The sequence below is a fragment of the Asterias rubens genome, chromosome 1, assembly GCF_902459465.1.
Source record: "Asterias rubens chromosome 1, eAstRub1.3, whole genome shotgun sequence".
Taxonomy (NCBI): domain Eukaryota; kingdom Metazoa; phylum Echinodermata; class Asteroidea; order Forcipulatida; family Asteriidae; genus Asterias; species Asterias rubens.
Genome location: NC_047062.1, coordinates 7,912,865 through 7,932,183, shown reverse-complemented (window position 1 = coordinate 7,932,183; position 19,319 = coordinate 7,912,865). Strand labels below are relative to the sequence as shown.

The window sequence follows — 19,319 nt, the reverse complement described above, 5'->3', positions numbered from 1 at the left end:
GTAACAAAACGAGCAGTGTGTATCAACTGTGTATAGATGAAAGTCAAACCAAACCAAAACTAAAATACGTCTTAAATTAAAGGCACTGGACACTGTTGGTAATCACTGTTAGCATAACAACTTACTTGTTAACGATCAATGCGGAGCTGTTTGTAGTATACAACATTGTGAGGAACGGCTCCCTCTTCGAGAAGGAAGTAATTTTCCACTCACATAATTATTTGAATTTGATTTCAAGACCTCATTATTTTGAGGTCTCGAAATCATCTGAAAGCACACAACTTCGTGTGACAAGGGTGTGACAAGGGTTTGACAAGTGTTTGTTATTTTGTGCATATGTTGAGATACACGAAGTGGGAAGACTGGTCTTTGACAATTACCAATAGTGTCCATTGTCTTAAAAAAAAAAGTGGTGGAAATCATGGATCCAAAGCTATCCTCAGTTTTAAGTTTTTACAACTCTTGAATTTGTGTGCAAATATGACACAAAATAAAAAAAATAATAATAATTACTTTGCCTGCCAGATAGGCCCTAGGAAAAACACACGGTCACTTTGTCTTAAAAGGTGGCATTGTTTATAATAACATTGACTCAAAACAAGCTTTAAAACCAGACTTCTAATTAATAGTCTTTTCGGCTGAAGCAACGACACAAATTAAAGTTAGTTTCAAATTATCATGAAGTATCATTGATAGGCACACACTGAGCCATCCTTCGATCCGTTGGGCTGCAAGAATGGGATCCAACATCGTTCAGAGTCTGCGACTTTGGGGATTTTTCACAACCATGATTTGCCACTAAAATGGTGAAATTGCGATTGTGGTTTCAGAACCTCGACAATGTGACGTCATTCTATGACATCATTTCCATCTGCATAAAACAAACTCCGTTTCGCTAAAACTGAATCCCAAAATACCTCAATGCAGTTTCGAGATAAGTAGGCCTACAGGGCACAATATCATTAAGCTGTCCCTTGACTAATTTCTTTACTAAGCAAACATTAAGTTGGGCACCAGTCACAACAAATCCTGTAACTTTGGTTTTTGTTCATCAAGCAATACTTATCGATGCTTAGCAAGTTTTTGTATTTAACATACTTTGTGAAATTGGGCCCAGATCAACGTGGCGTCAGATCTGGTGGTGTGGCAACCACCCCATGGAAAGAGAAGCAAAGGAAGGCCACAGCAAATCATAGCCAATGTGAAGAGTCCAACCTAACCTATGAGGATGAAGGCAACTGCATACTACACAGCAACATTTGGAACTATTACAAAATGTCAAGCGAAAGCTTATGGAACGAATGAATAAGCTATTTATGTGATCTTTAACAATGTTACAATAAACCCATAATTGACAATCAAAACGGGAACCTCGTAAATATCAAAAGGGTCCACTATTTGTATCGACCTGTATAACTCAAAGAGTTTTGACAGAGATACTTGTGTGGTTCAACCCCTCCCCGAACAGTAAACCAACTGCAAGTTGTCACTTCCTTAACCCAAGAGAGTTTAGGAATCCAATGGTCCGGGGTCCGGGAATGAAGCTGGATTTCAACTACATACCTCTACCAAGCAAAGAGTCCAGCGGCCGGGTTCATGTTTGTTCCTCTGCGCGCACAAGCTCGCCTCAGCGGAGTCTAACTTGGTGTATAGTTTTAGTTTTGGAGAAAAGTATTATAACAAAATAAGGCAAGAATGACACCAAGTTTGTTGTTGAATCTCCCAGGGAATTTTGCAAATATGGTTATCCGTCACCCCAAATGTGATTTCTGGTATCGTATTCGACAGCTATTTCGTTTGATTTATGAATTTCTCTGATGCACCCGGTTCATTTGAAACCGGCTTTCCTTTAGGGACCCGGCGTGGGTTAAAGGGAGCCGGTGCCTACCACACACGACAGATGACTCTGTGGTGGCTGATATGGGCTGCCGCGAAAATAAAGTCAAGTTACATTTTTTGTTATTTTGATCAAGATGAATGCCACGTCTTAAACTGCCAGTTCTTTGATTACAAAGCCCAACATCTGGTTAACTTGTCAGTCTTTCTAATTCCGAAGCTGATGTGGAACACTGATTTGAATCACTCGTTCCGTCCCCCGAGATCGGATTGTGGATGACTTATTTTGTGTTTCGGAACTTTGGTGATTATGTTCTTGATATCAATATGAGGGGTTGATATTCAAAGGAAGTATTGGTGCTCACAATGAAGCATTATATGCTCAGGACCAATTGGGCGAAACTTTATATTGAAAGCATCCATCCATCAAAAGTCATAAAATACCGCGGAGGCTTCCGCGATAAAACTACGACTCTGGAATTCCACTTTTGGTAATGATAGGCCTGTTGAAGAAGAAAAAACTGTTTATTTTCTGTATTTCAGGGGAAAAAAGACTGAAACTACGAGAGTCTACGGATTGACTTGCGTAGATGGATGTGCATAGAACCCACAAACTTGCAGGATGTTTGTTTAGACTCTATCAACAAAGAGGGCGCTGTTGCATTCAACGTCACGCTCTCTCGTTGTTGCACACTTCTTCCACCCACTGGATACAATTCTTCCGAATTCTAGTAAAGTGAGTTCTACGCGGACAGGTTTGAATAACAGTTCTTTTAAAAAGAAGCAATCTTACTTCAAGTTGGGTTGAGGGGAAAGACAAGGAGAATCAGATTGCACGTCCTTTACGTTTTCTTTCTCGACCTTTTCCTTTCAAACTGTTACTGATGCTCAAACTTTCGGCGGTATCTTTTTCGGTTAAAACAGACAAAGGTATCTTGCACACTCAATTATTGGGAACGCGCTTGTTGAACAAAGTTCCATTGACCATTTATGCTAAGTTCACCCATTGTGCGCATTAACAGTTTAAAGGGTTGGGGGTAATTTATGTACAACACAAAACACAGTGTCCACACATTTACATCAGACACGGTTAAAAATAATATTACTTGCTGAGGTACTGTAGTTTTTGTGAAATGAGTAACATTTTTGCGGAAAAAAAAAAACACTTTTAGATGGTACAACGTTTTTACCAGTACTGGTATTTGCTCTCCTGAAAACATCACTCTGTGATTTTCCCTTTTTTTTTCAAAAACTCCTACAGGTAAATTCAACTACATACATATTCATTCACAGTGAGTGGCCCAAAACGGGATATTGAAAAGGCATCACAACAATTCAGAGCGAACATTCAACAGCATTACCATCCAGTGGGGATTACATTACCGTAGTATAGGAAGTTTCAGTATAGAAATGGTTTACTTTGAATAATAATAATACAAAGTTTTTTGTTTAGTTTTTCACTTTTATGCTAACAGATCTCAGACGGACGAGGGGCAAGGTATTTCGACCGTGTAATTCAAACACCAGCAAAGAAGTGGATATAGGTTTGCAATGCCTGAAGCGAAATCGACTTTCTTAAATATTGGAAATCTGCAATCATTTTAATCTGAGGGGAAAATTGACACGTGGAAAATATGAAGATTATTTTTGGATGGGGTGAAATATTTCACTCTCAAACACATTTGCCCCCCGGAGAAACCATTTCTAATGCGGTAATTGTATATATTTTTCACGGGCTGTGGAGATTTTTAAGGGGGTGCTAAGTTTCGAGAGAAAAACAAGTTGGGAAAACTAGTTCAGCCGAAACATCTGCGATTCTGGAGCCCTGTGTGAGTAATCAGACACATAACGAGGATGTCCTTTATTATTTAGGTATCTATGGCAAACAGTATCATTTCAGTTGTTATCATCATTTCAAGATGGGCACCAGTATCTCGCACTTCGATTCTTTCAGAGAGGGATATAGAGAGTGGGGCAGGACCACACCTACAAAACTTGCCTCAGGGGGCAAGACAAGGAAATATGGAACAGGTTGCCGGTGTTGTCCACGCCCCTTAGACTACGAGACTGTCTTTACGTGTGTGCATTTCTTACAGGCGCACTTGCTTCACAAAAGCTCTTCCATCCTTCAATTAAATCTGAGCAATAGTCTATGAAATAGGCCTATGTAGAATTAAAGTACTACACAAAAAAATGATGGGTTTTAGATGTAAAAGAAGGACAGAGTGTGCGTGGACTTCATGGATTAGTTTTGTCAATGTATTGCTTATTTATCGGCCGATTGTTAAGAAAGGTACAATTAAAGTTTCACCTACCTACTGAGAAAACAGATCTAATATAGCGGTATGTTCACAAGATGGCACACAATCCATCCAGTGTTTAGCGAGGTGACAGCGGGTACCAACTGCATCTCTGATGGCTGCAGCATTTGCAAACGGACACAAACCCACAGCAATCCGAGAAACGATTCATGAATGAATCGTTTCTCAGATTCAAGTGTTTTGTGGTGAACAAAACACAAGACTTCGAAGGGAGTCCTTTCTCAACAAAATAATGGTTTATTCTTAATACGTACCGTGCTTCTCACCAAGTAAGTTATTCTTTTCATTGTTTTGAGGAATATCTACCTATAGGACCATGACCCAACCTTTAATTAGTTTTTTGAACTGTAATTTTCTTAACTCAAGAAACCCCACAGAGATACACTCATTTCAGATTTGGAACACACAAAGCAAGTAGCAATGAGAAAAAAATTACTTTCAAAATGCTCTAGGTCACAGCTTCTTCTCGCCTTGCCAAGACTCTGATTTCACCAAACCATGTTGCTCAATGTACCCCCTGGTTGCAACACCGTTGGAGACACAAACTTCCACAAAACTTTGATCAGTCCATCGTTGACCTTCATGTAACAAGAAATGTCCCACAACTAATATTCAAGAGTGCAAAGCGAAAAGTACACCGAAAGTTGTAAAGTATGTTAACACTGACAAACAAAAATTGATTGGTTATTTCGAAATGTCAATAATTCTAACGGCAACTGTTATTCTGAATGATTCTGTTAAGACTTTTTCAATTGGACATTAATTTGAGAGTTCGTTCAGTGTGTAAATATAAACTTCTCGTAAAACTAAAGGGGTGGTACGGCGAGAGAGCGTGAAGGACCAGCGGGTAAATCGAGCTGTCCGCCCCGTTATCACCTGCTACCTCTGACCATCACCAGAATTAAATCCCCGTGGATGGACGGAGCCGATGGTAAGGAACCCCCACCGGTCGCTCCCGTCAGCTGTGTCCGACATCTCACCCTCCAAATGCCACCCCTCGAATTCTTGGACACTGATCCCCGAATCCCAAATAAGGAGCCGATAAATTCAAAGCCGGTTTGAAAAGTGGAGCGTCCATGAGAGATTACACCTGTATAAGTCTTGGAGTTGGTTATAGGTCGGGCTTCGACCCGGAAAAAAAATTGGCAACACATTAAATGTGTAACATCAACTCCTTATAAATGTCTTAGAACGAATATACTCCTAAATTGTCATTAAAAACTGTATATCATTCTGCTAGTGTTAATTTAATTATTGGTTTTGAAGTCCTTGTATATTGCTCTTCAAAGAACCGCGCAGGAGAAAAACAAACTCTTCTAAAAAATTAGTGTCTCAAAAAACACACACAAGTTTGAAGAAAATAAAAACATGAAATGGAAGCATCAACGGTTCAAAATGATATAGTAAGTTTCTTTATCGAAATGAATGGAATTATGAGATGACACCACTCTTGCTCAATGATGATCAAATGGGATTAGTCAATCTTGAACGTGGATAATAACTGTTGTCAGAACGCGAATGTTCTCTCTCGCCCACACGGACTTCTCCTATAAAACCTCCCAGCCCGATCCCCACCAGCCACCGTGCACCTTTGCCTCTCCACCATTCAAACCAAACCCGGTGAGACTTAGGCCGTGTCCGCTCTTCGGCTAGAGCTACGGCTAGATCAGCGCGTCTGTCAGTGTTGAAGAATAGCCAGACGCGCTGATCAAGCCGCAGCTGTAGCCGAAGTCGCCGTTTCGGACACGGCCTAACCTTACTTGTACATCAACAAATATCGATCACAGAAAACAGTTATAAACGAAGTCATCCATACAATTAGCAAGGGGGCAGTATTCAACGGATGGTGTCTCCCCTGTTCATTTCCTAGAGGGTCCACAGAGTTCCCAACTCAGAAAGGGCACCGGGGTAACATGGAGTAACATTATCCCGGAACGTCTTCCAGAGGATTAAGAGGGAGGGGTAAATAAATCTCCTCTTTGGGTACCTCACAGGATGTTGAGCCGATTGGGGGTTCAGACAGACGCAGGGGAACATAAGCTCAATCTGGGTTGAATTGAAGAGCACTTAATCTATACAAGATTGTGGCGTAGCATGTGTAGGTGGTTAAAGGAAAGGTAAAGTCTACCCGTAGTGGAAACCAATACAGAATTAGGTACTTCCAAAACATAATAATTCGATAGTTTATGTCAGTTTGAAAACAATTTACAATGTTTAATCATCCAAATCAAATGCACATTAATATAATTACGCGAAAATTGGATTAGCTGTTGCAAACAACTTGCCAACCAAAATGACCTGCGGTATAAATGCACAGAAAAAAAGTTAATAGCCTGACGTTTCGAAGCCAGCGAAGTCTTTTCTCCCGAGAGGCCTAGACTCTGCTAGGATCGAAACTTCAGGCCATTAAAAAAAATTCTTCTTTTCATAATGTAATTTCATAGATAAAACCGTTCCTTATGATGAAACATTTTATATCTCAAAATGGCGAAACAACAATAATCCACAAACTCACATGGAGAGTTTGCCCTTGTGTAGATCGACTCTATGAATGTATATTTCAAATTCAACGTGATTTTTTTTGTATCTATCAACAAAGTCGAATAGCTCCTTCCAGAATGCTACTGGACTTCCTTACATAATTCTAAATAATTGTCGTGACCTTTGTGCCAAACCGTCTGATAAGGCCAGAAGTATAGATACAACAATCGTAAACATTATAGATATCTGAAATCGTATACAAGTGAAACAAAGTCGCTCGAAGCCCGCGTTATTATTAAAAATGCCGTCACTCTGTAGCATTCCAATTCAGATTGCTATAATATATATATTTCTGCAAGAAAGGTGTATGCAAAACAATCAGAGGGAGGGAGTACGGTTTGTAGAATCACATAGTTGTAGAAATGGTTGTTTCAAAGTTTGATTGGGCTGCTGTATGGTACATTTTTAAATGGAACTTGTTTGAAGATGAAAGTCCCTGTCAATTTGAAAACCAGTCGCCGTAGTTCGTTTTGACTGTGAACAAGTTTGTATTTGTTCTAGATCAAAGACTGAAGACCCGGGCGTATGGTTCGTGTTTGCTGTCACGTGTCTGGCGACAGTTCACAACTTTTGACTCTGGAATCTTCCACGAGAGAAAACAACAGTTGTTTAACACCTTCTTTATCAAAGGCAAGTTAGACAACAAATCACCAAACGCAGTTTGTTTGTTATCAGACATGTGCATCGGTAAAAACAAAAGTTTCTGTACAAAAAAGGCATGAGAAAAACACATGTGTGTACCAAATAAAAGTTCAACAATGGCACGCATTTACGGAAAAGTTATCAGAGAGTCGAGATTACAATCAAGTCAATTGCAAATAATATGCATCTGACCCTTTAGTCAATACTTGACATATGAAGTGTTACTGCTCTGTCAACTACTTATTATGAAACTCGAAGTGTTTCTTGTAGCTGGGCTTTTTATTCGATAATGTTAGTTTGTGACTAGTTTGTGACTATCGAGTTTCCGAGAGAGGTGTTACCGTGGTGGCAGAGCGGGGTAGTGAGAGCTATCAACGGGTCGCCAACAGCCCCAACGCGGCGTGGCTCGGTTAATAGTGTGAGTACCTCTGCCTGCTTGATGATCGTCAGGAGTAGCCTCGTTGGAAATGGCTAGGTGCTAACAGCCACTTCCAGTGCCGGTGGGTCTTATGATGAAGAAATTGAGTCAGTATCAACGACATGTGATACATTATAGAGAGAGAGAGAGAGAGAAGTACAGGGTACAGAATTATATCTTAATCAAAAGAAGATCTTGAATCAATGAAGACGTGAGCGTTTCAGAAGATCTTTGATTATTTCTGAGGGGGTACTGATGAAGGGGAGCTGTTAGTAGAGGGCCACGTAATAGTTAAGCGGGGGAAAAGTGTTGTTGCAAACGGATTTTTTTAATTCATTGGAAGGACTTTACACAAATCAAAAGATATTGAGGCTGATCAATCAGAGATAAAACAAGAGCATAATTTCAAAACGCACTTAGATTTATCTTAAAGCGCAGGTTGTACTTCTAGTAATTGTAAAAAATAAAACAGTATCATCTGTGAAAATGTTGGCTTAGATTGTGATCGAATTTGCAAGAAATTAATGAAAGAAAAAACACCAGTGCTAAATAAAAGAGTGTGCTTTCAGATTTATGAGAAAGGATTTATGTCTTAAGTATTTCTCAGATTCAAGATTTGTGTACAATAATCCCTAAAACTACATTACTTCAAAGGGGATCGTTTATAACAATTTGTTATGACATCAACAGCTCTCCAGTGCTCTTTACCGAGTAAGGTTTATGGTCATGAATTGTTGTTAGTAACCACCAAAGGTTTACCCTGTCTTTAAAGAATCACCAGAACCATTAATGGGTTCTTGCTTCTGGAGATAGTGATTTGTACACATCTTACTTTGCTTAGCAAAGAATACAATCTTGTAATCTGAAGAATACAATCTAATTGTATCAAACGAGCTATAAATAGATCAAAGTGCTGTCATAAGTTTCTTGTCAGTATACTCTTAGTTGATATAAAACTCCTCACCTTTAATACTATGACACGACGAATTGAGTTATTGTTTTCTGTGCACAGCGGTTGAACGTCAGCATCAAAGCTATTACCGTAATCCAGGTCATGTATGTCTGACCTAGTTCAGGGGAACCATATTTTATTTTAATCGTAGCCCCGGTCTATTCCACACCCCAGGGTGTTATTCCCCCCTTCATCACTCTATCAGAGGTGGTCAGTAATCGCAGCCAATTTCCCCCCAACTCCTCCCCTCCTTCCCCCCTCAACCAAAATGTTTAAACAGGGCCAACCCGGGGGAAACAAACCGCTACTTTGCATCTAACTGTCAACGCTCAAAACTTCAGCTGAACTTTGCCCCACTCCGTCATAGGCAAAATATATCCATCAACTCGGATGTTTTAAATTCCCCTGGGGAGGGGGGCTCTCTCTAGTTTGGTGGTTTGTTAGAGGGTGATGATGGAGTCCGCATTCTTTATCTTGACGGGCTGACAAAGTACCAATTAAAAAAGGTTACAGAAATTATTTCAGATTGCGAAATACAACCTCGTTTTAATCTGCTTTTGGGGTACGGGGAAGGGGGTTGTGTGTAGTCGGGGGAGGTCTAAAGCTCATCTTATTACGCGTCTCTTGTGTACATATTATGATCGGTGGTGCCGGTTTGTATAATGTAGGAGATTAACCCTGACATTTGGGGGTTTCACAAATAGCCACAATGTCAGAATATTATACAAAATGACCTCTACTGTGTTGCCTACGTGACGTTACAAGAGTCAATCAATATTGTCCCTTCGTATTGTGAGAGTACGTGTCAACTAAATAACAGAGGTTTTTTTTCAAACATCATTCAGCACAATTGAAATAATATATTAGTCTGAAGCTGTTTTATTTGAGGAGACATGTTATTGTTCGCGGTCTTTTGTGAAACCGCATAACAAAATTGTTATCGTGTTTTTCAGTCAAAGACTAGTTTCCCTAGAATGACTTTCACAATAATGGAAACGGGTCAATCGTGTTCTTTGGGAATAGACGGTTTCAAAACGGCTCACTAGTGTCACGCAAAGATAACCAACATTATTGTCAAAAATAAGCAACCTTTGTCTTTTTCGTTTTACAAAAGAGTTTATTTATTGACATCACGGAGTCATTAACGATGACTGTTAGTAGTTGTTTGTTTGATTGTTGTTGTTGTTGTTCCTGTTGTTTTTAAATTAATATTTATTCGTTTACGTATTTGTTGGTTCTTTCATTGTATGTCATGATTTTTAACATCAAGATTTGTAAAACATTATCTTTTAATCCGAAATAGGGTAAGTGAAACAATTAGTGGTGATGACGTCAGAATCCAACCCCAAGAGCAATAGATCTTTGCCATGGTGCGGGACTGCGGCCATCTTGACTTTCTCACCGAATCGAATTAACCAAACCGAGACTTGAAGGAGAAATAGTCTAGTTCCTTTGTTTGCGCACTACAAGCACTAATTACTGTTAGTGGACACAGCGAACAAAATCAGCATTAAACTGGTGTACTTATGACGTGATCCGGGGTGAAATATCAAACATCTCTTGGACGCTGCAGCACCATTCGTCCCCCCCTAATTGCCGGCTAAATGAGCAACGATCTCCATAATGCCACCGGTAATATCCATCTTGCCCAGGTAACCATTGGGGGAGGGGGACTGTTCTCAACCCCCCCCCCCCCTACCGCAGACAAACAGTAAATGACTTAAAATGGATGGATGATACATTTAAACAGCACCTCAAGAATACAAAAAATAAACTTACTAATTAAATTACGTATTTGCACCTACTGCCCTCCCCCCCAAAAAAAAAAAAAAAAAGAAACAACACACACAAAAAAAAAACTTCACATGAAGGCACGTCGTAGACCATCTATCTAAATACCTTGTTTGATGCATTAGTTCTGGTTATTAGGTTTTTACAAACGTTTTGGTTGAGAGTTGCATTTCCCTTTTGGTATAGTAACTCGTCCCCCCGTCTCTCCCCACTCACGCAGCGAGCCTGAGCGTGGCTTTACCCGTGAACCCACGCCGTCTGTAAACTGCAGCCCTACCGCGGATGCAAACCCCGTATAGACACGGTATACTACCGGATATTTCATTTCAAAGCAGTATGGCTATCCACATGCTATTTCCGTTGTGTAGTTACCCAATACAACCAGGGCAAACACAGTCTTGTCAGACTCCGGTAAAATCATCCGTCTCCGGAGCGTTTTCTGGATCATATAGTTATGGAGAGATCGTCTGAACTCGTTGTCGTCTTCTTCTTTGCAAATTGCCACTTGTCCATATAGAGCAGGACTTCTTAGTTTACATCTGATTGATAGGGTGACGTTTATTTACATGTATGAGTGCTGGACATGTAGTTCATGATGGGGGGGGGGAGACAAGGAACACAGAGACGATGTCTGTTTATGAAATAAAGCTTTGGTCTAATGATTGATGACGAGATCCGGACTTGTCATGAACTACTGGTTTCCCATCAAACCATCAATTACAAAGGTTTTTGTGTCAATTATTATTTACTGTAATGTTTGATGATTAAAAGGCAATACGCCCTGACAGATTTCTGTCTACTAGATGAACTTAATACTACCTGGGTACTGGAATTATTTTTACTCATTTACGTATCGGTATCAGCATCTAGGTCCGGATCAGTCACAATTTTGATGAATGATCGTCGTCAGCATTTATTAACAATTCTTTACACAAATCTAGGTTGCTACGCGAGTCAAGTAACTTCTGAGCTTCAATGTAGGATTAACATTAATACCGACTGCAGCTTTATACGACAATACAATAGCTGATATTGTTCGTGATTGAGTAATCATTCATATTAAATTGCTTATCTTCGATTGAAAAATAGAGTGTTGCTCTAACTTTAAATTTCACAAATTCAATAAATATTAAATGATGTCGAGTTTTCACCCCATGCTTGGGATAAATACCTTCGTTTGATTTTAAAATATATTGTACTCGCGGATTGTACTTATGTAACTATTTACAAAAGGTTAATATGTTTTAATGCTGGGTGGTTCTACCACAGAAACACTTTGTACATGCAGTTTCCATTGTGGCTCAAAGAACTTAGTATGTAAGTTTTTAATTTGTAATTTCCTCTCATTCCTATATGTAATGGGATGAAATTGCAGCCCCCCTTTTTTTTTTTACCCCTAGTTTACCTATGTCCTGCTCGGACTAGGGCGAGTCTAGGGGTGGGTGGTTGCCTGGTGGTGTGTGATGAGTGGGTGATTGGTAGCAGGCTTTGCAACCAATCACGGCTATTGAGGAAGGGTTGTCTCAGGGGTCAGTGCCCAAACCCAAGGAAGTGGTTTGACACTTGGCCACTGGACACCGACAGAGGACGGATAGTCTTAGAATTAACCCTCCAAGTTCCTTCAATAATTACACTTTGCCTCTGTCGGACATCTACGTTGGATTGCGCCAGCCCAGCTTTATCACCACAATAATTGTATATATTCATCCCCTGTCCTGCTCTAGGCCGAATCCAAATCAAGAGAGCCAGCAGGACAGCGTGTCATCAACTGTAGCCTATTTATCTTCACTGCATTTTCGTCATACCCACTTGTACCAGAACAGTAATCCTGTCCCCTGATCAAGGACAAGGAACTGGTTCTGAAGTCTTCAAGTTTGTCATCATAATCTTCGCAGCCCCAATATCTTCAACTTTGCTGGAAGAACTTTTTCATTGTCACACCATCTTCAATTCAAGTATCTTCAATTCAAGTTATCGTCAGCATCCGTCCAAGTCCAACACCAACAGATAGGCCATTCATTTATTTTTGTTTTATATTTCCATTGTATAAAGTTTCATTGTTATTTTCGTTGCATTTTAATTGTCGAGACCCGCCGGGTTCGTTTTCGCCTCTTTTGTATTTGAGATTTTATTATTATCTCACTTGCACTGTATAAATACAGCGTTTTAAATTCGCCTCTCCCTTTATAGTAGTCGGGATTTGAATAAAACTTTCTTCATATTTTACAACACCACTAAAACAGCGTGTCCCTTGTAAAATTTATTATGTTTCAGCACAGAGTGCGCTAGCCGCACTCAAACCTGTTACATAATTGGCGCCCAATGTGGGGATACGCTGTATTTCGTTTCCAATTTTGATTGCGTGTTCAAATAAAACACCTTTCGACGACTACTGATGGGGCCCACATTATTACTCGACATTGTTTTCTGCTAAACTTGCCAACTTTCCCCATTGTCTTTATTTGTTGTTTTTCAGCATTGCTCTTGCCAAAGTTTTAATTTGAATTTCTTCTTTTCATGTACCCTTTGGTTGCATGTGATTATTTACATCAGATTTTTATTTATAACTCTTAACTTCATTTTAATCATTATGTCCGTGTTGGTGGCTAACATTCCACCTGAAGCCTCCCTAGCGCAGATACGTTATTTTCTAGGAAGGGCTGGTGCAATCCGTAACATTACTGAGCCGTCACATTCCGGAAGTGCCTATGGCTCATATGTATATTGCCAGTACACTTCTCCGGCAGCGGCGGCTGAGGCTGTTCAGTTCCTTAATGGACAGTCCCTCCTCAATGGCTACCCTCGCTTGTCGCACCGGCAGCCTCCACCCCCTGGACTCGACCCTATACCAATGGCTTCCCTCATCCCCTCCCACGAAGATGTTCTTCGTACAACCCCTCCCTTGCCTATCCTTCATCCCCCGACACCGATGACTGTGCCCATACCAACCATACCACAACAATATCCTATTTCTCACCCAACTACCCCTCCCCCTTCCATTCCTTTTTCCAATCCTCCCCCTCCTGTACTTTCTCCTATCCCCCAGGCGGCCTTTGCAGCGCCGCAGCCAGTGCCGCAGCCAGCGCCGCAGCCACAGCCGCAACCGCCACATGCGTTTCCATCTCATTTTCCCCCACATAGGCCTTTCCCTGCCCATCCTCAGCCCCCAGCTGCTTATGTCCAGCCCCCCAAGATCTCTCCTTTCCTTGGGGATGTGTCGTCAAAGGGGCATGGTGTTGACTTCGACTCTTGGAGATTCGAAGTCGACTCCTTGCTCCGAGACGGCACATACTCGGAGCAGATTTTGGCCCCATATGTTCGCCAATCGATCCGTGGAGAACCCAGTCGGCTAATTCAAACGCTGGGCCCCCACGCTTCGATTGGCGCCATAGTTCGTGAGCTGGAGGGGAGTTACGGCACCGTCCAGGATGGGCCGTCACTCCTCCAGCGGGCATATAACAGCAACCAAGAAGACCAGGAGACGGCTGCTGGTTTCGGTCGCCGTCTCAAACTCCTCGTGTATGATGCGTGCCGTCGTGGTGGCCTTCCTGTGGCCACCATGGACAACGTTCTGATGCAAATATTTTGGCGTGGCCTGAGAGACCAACAACTCAAGAATATCTGTCGCCATAAGAAGGACGAGGTAGCCACATTTGATAGTTTAGTGCGCCTCGTCCGCTTGGGCGAGCAGGAGTTGGTTGCGAAATGCCCCGTGAAGGACCTTCCCCCTGGCCCTCCACGCCCCACTCCTGCCCATGACTTCAAAGATGCCCTCTCGGTAATTTCTTCCTCACTGGCTGAGCTTAAAGTCGCCTTAACACCCCAACCAGCGGCCCCTCCAATCCAGCCCCCACCCCATTTTCGGAGCTTTGCCATGACCTCCAACAATCCGCCCACACACAATCCGCCCACACCAGCACGGTTTGAGTGCTATAAATGCGGTCAAGTCGGGCACATTGCCCGTGGGTGTCGCAACCCCCCTAAGCCTCAAAAGTCCCAACAGTTAAACAGGCACCTGCCTCCACAGGGGGTGATGTGGCAGGCAGCCCCGCCGTCAAACCCGGCGGCCTCCACCACACCCCAACAATCCTAACTCGCTTGGTGGGTAGTGCCAATGAGACAGAGGCTTGTGTGTCTGGTGTGGAATGCCTTTGCCTCGTTGACACTGGGTCACAGGTTACGACAGTTTCCAAGTCCTTCCACACCAAACATCTTTCCTCCAATCCCATTAAGCCCATCAGTAACCTTCTTCAAGTCCAAGGTGCTGGTGGTGCTACTGTCCCTTTCCTAGGATACATCGAAGTTCAAATCTCATTTCCTTTTCAACTTCGTAATGAGCCTGCATCATACTGGGCACTAGCACTTGTTGTACCGGACACGGCTTATCATGCCAATGTTCCCCTTTTGGTTGGTACCAATGTTATCGCTCAGTGCAAGTCGCATTGTTTCCAATTGTATGGGCCACGATTCTCTCAAATGGTAGCCCTGCCAAATGCCTTGCAACTTGCACTCGAAAGTCTGTCTGCCCAAGACAAATGCAAGAAACAGAAACTTGGAAACGTACGAGCAGCCGGTAATAGGGTTATCACAATTAACCCAAATGAAACCGTTGTCGTTGGTGGTTTTGTAAAAGCCCATCTCCAGGCATTGCATTTGAAAGTTATTGTTGAACCCGCTGAGGGACATGCCCTGCCTGGCATGTTGAAAGTCCTTCCTACAGTCCTTACATTGGACCGCGATGTTCACCATAATTTTGTTCCAATAACAGTCAGAAATATGTCCCTAAAACAGTGCTTCATCCACCCGAGAACTGTTTTGTGCAAATTGGAGCACGTTGATTCAATCTCCTCTCCTACTTTTGAGAAAGAATCACGAACCAATCACCCCACCGATGTCGTTCTAGACGAGACAGATGATTTCTTGAATATGTTCAACTTTACTGAGTCACCGATTAGTTCCGATAATCTGACTACAGTTAAAGATTTCTTGAAACACCGTACTTCTGTTTTCTCACTTCACGACAAAGACCTTGGACACACCACCCCTCTGGTCCATGCATATAACTCCACCAAGAATGATGCAACTGGTTTCTCACCGTACTTCCTTATGTATGGTAGACATCCAAAGCTTCCAGTCGATATCTTTCTTGGATTGGAACCACGAGAGTCGGCCAATAGAACCCAGGGAGAGTATGCAAAGCAATTGAGACGACGCCTTGCTGATGCATACAACCTGGCCTCAAGTCACTCTGACAAGTCTAACTCCCGTAATAAGGCTCGTCAGGATGTCAATTTGAGAGCTGCCATCTTGCACCCTGGTGACAGAGTTCTGGTTAAGGTTGTCGCTCCCACTGGAAACTACAAGATAGCTGACCGATGGGAACAACATCCTTACAAGGTGGTCAAGCAGGTAAACCCTGATATTCCTGTGTATGTGGTGAAACAAGAGCAAGGTGGAGGTCCTACTCGGACACTCCATAGGAACTTGCTCCTGCCCTTCAACTCGTTGCCACTCCCTGTACCTACTTCCACTGAAGGCACAGCGAGCAAGGCAAAGCAGACACAGGAACCACAACCATCAGAATCTGATACTGAATCGGATGCACCCATAGTAAAAGACTCGGTGTCAGATGACGATGAACCCCCTGCTACGGGTCCCCAGGTCCCCCCTAGACAAAGACCCAGCAGAGTTATAAAGCCCCCTAACCGTCTTGGCTTTTCCCTCCAACATGGAATTCCAGAATGGAAGGAAAAGGCAGAGTTTCTTCAATCTTTTATGAGTACCTTCAGTTTAGAGAATAGTAAGGATGTGTGCATTACTGCAATGTTAGACATTATTACTGCAAAATAGAGCGATTTTTTTTTTAAATTTTATTTCTTTGTCATTTTTTTCCCTAGGCATTTTACTTGCGCGAATGGACATGCGTAGCGATTGTTTAAACTTATGTCGGGACGACATTCAGAAAGCAGGCGCGCGTGTAATGGGATGAAATTGCAGCCCCCCTTTTTTTTTTTACCCCTAGTTTACCTATGTCCTGCTCGGACTAGGGCGAGTCTAGGGGTGGGTGGTTGCCTGGTGGTGTGTGATGAGTGGGTGATTGGTAGCAGGCTTTGCAACCAATCACGGCTATTGAGGAAGGGTTGTCTCAGGGGTCAGTGCCCAAACCCAAGGAAGTGGTTTGACACTTGGCCACTGGACACCGACAGAGGACGGATAGTCTTAGAATTAACCCTCCAAGTTCCTTCAATAATTACACTTTGCCTCTGTCGGACATCTACGTTGGATTGCGCCAGCCCAGCTTTATCACCACAATAATTGTATATATTCATCCCCTGTCCTGCTCTAGGCCGAATCCAAATCAAGAGAGCCAGCAGGACAGCGTGTCATCAACTGTAGCCTATTTATCTTCACTGCATTTTCGTCATACCCACTTGTACCAGAACAGTAATCCTGTCCCCTGATCAAGGACAAGGAACTGGTTCTGAAGTCTTCAAGTTTGTCATCATAATCTTCGCAGCCCCAATATCTTCAACTTTGCTGGAAGAACTTTTTCATTGTCACACCATCTTCAATTCAAGTATCTTCAATTCAAGTTATCGTCAGCATCCGTCCAAGTCCAACACCAACAGATAGGCCATTCATTTATTTTTGTTTTATATTTCCATTGTATAAAGTTTCATTGTTATTTTCGTTGCATTTTAATTGTCGAGACCCGCCGGGTTCGTTTTCGCCTCTTTTGTATTTGAGATTTTATTATTATCTCACTTGCACTGTATAAATACAGCGTTTTAAATTCGCCTCTCCCTTTATAGTAGTCGGGATTTGAATAAAACTTTCTTCATATTTTACAACACCACTAAAACAGCGTGTCCCTTGTAAAATTTATTATGTTTCAGCACAGAGTGCGCTAGCCGCACTCAAACCTGTTACATATAGTTTTGTTTCTCTTCCGAATCCAAAAAGGAGATGAGAAAACTGAAAACGAAAATGATACTTATTAATAGAAAAAGAACCCTGAAGTATTTAGAGTTTCGGGTGAAATTTAAATTTAAACCTTGTTTAAAGATGTGATATTTAATGTTTCATGCATGGTTGTGAGGGTTTTTACGGTTAAAGGTTTAGTGTCCTGGATTGGTTAATCCTCCAAAAATATCGACCATGATAACTTACTTGGTGAGAAACACCGCAAGTGATATGGTTTGGATATTTTTTTCACAAAACAAAAATTGAATCTGAGCTTTATGCACGAACCTTATCCTCAGATTTCTGAGGGTTGGTTTCCTTTATTAACTGTATTTATTTTATTTTAATTCTTCGGACAAAAAAAGCAAAACGATCAAAGAAGCACAGGCCGTCCAGGGAAGGGCAAAAGTCAACAAACTGTCATCAAAAAAGATGTGCCCTCCCAGACCTAGCTCATAAAAAGACCTAGCCCATCACAGATCTTTCGCGAATGGTGCGACCAGAGTTGGGATTGGTACCCACTGTCACCTCGCTAAACGTAGATAGGTTAGACGTTCTTATGTGAAAACTTCGTATGTATGACTGTGTCTTGAATATTTTGTGTTAATTTGAATTTGTATCAAATGTACTTTCTGTACTGTGTGAAAAAAAACAGAGGTCCGGCCACAGAAACACTTTGTACTCAAAGTACATTAGCCCGAACAACCTTTGAAGCGAAGATAATGAAATGTTCAGTTTTGAATATGACGAGGCGGGGACCCAGAGAGGCAAATTCACAATGATAGGAAATGTTTTACTGCAAAATTTACTGAAAATTAAGAAATGGTTTCAGATAACACTTTGGTTAGCTATAGACTTGATTCCAGGTTCGACAAAATTATAACTTCTTCCAAGCAACATTGTTGTATTGTTTGAAAATATATTGAATCAAAAATGAAAATTATAAGGAGTGAATGTTATTGAAATAGTGAGGGTCTATCTATACCACCAAAACCCAGATATCAAGACCTAGACTTGACGGACATTGTTCCCTCAACTGCCATTTTCAATTTTGTAAATTGAAACATTTTCGTCACAGGTGGCGTGCGTGCAGGAACAATGCCAATATTCCAATGTCCATGTATCAATGTTATAAAATGTGTCTGCATTTATGTCGTGCAGCTGTTACTGTGACACTGGCGTAATTGAAACTCATCCCAAATGCAATAATAGGAGATGGTTGGCTATATAAAGCTGTGACAAAAACTAATTATAATTTTGGCCAGGATTGGTACCAACAGTTTGATATATTCTTTTACAGGGCGCCACCTGGGTAATATCAATCATACCACTGCGTCCGTACATGGTCCGTAATGAATTTACAAACAATAAATTATGCCTGCAGAAAATGCAGTCCATGAGTAGATACGCTACACTGCAAAAACTGAGATGTTGAAAGTGACACCATGGGTTTTGTCACATAGATACCGAAGAATTTCAAAATTAACATCTTGGGGTGTCAAAATAACACCAATGTAATTGTTTCTGCAGACAACTGTGCCATTTTAGCATCCTAAGATGTTGCTTTTTAATCTCTCTGTATATATAAATGTGACAACACCCGTGGTGTCTATTTAACATCCCCGTTTTTGCAGTTGGAAAGGCGTGTTTCGGTATTTTGGTAACTAGTGGTTTTGAAGCTGAATTTGAATGAAGTTGATACTTTACCATCCGTCCTATGATAAATTACCTTCTGAAATGACATCATACCATGCCTGTAGTAGACTTCAATAAACCAAGATACCAAACACAAAACCAATGTCCACACGAGACCGTCTTTAAGCAGGTATAGCCGTCTTCACCAATCTTAAATAGA

The 19,319-nt window shown here is 41.5% G+C and overlaps 1 protein-coding gene across 1 annotated transcript; it reads left to right on the top strand.

Annotated features, from left to right (window-relative positions):
- Positions 1-13,067: 13,067 nt before the first annotated feature.
- On the top strand, positions 13,068-14,594 carry LOC117295865 (formin-like protein 14). Its single transcript, XM_033778649.1, has one exon. It carries the CDS (start codon positions 13,092-13,094, stop codon positions 14,592-14,594), a length of 1,503 nt encoding a protein of 500 aa, XP_033634540.1. The 5' UTR covers positions 13,068-13,091.
- Positions 14,595-19,319: the final 4,725 nt, after the last annotated feature.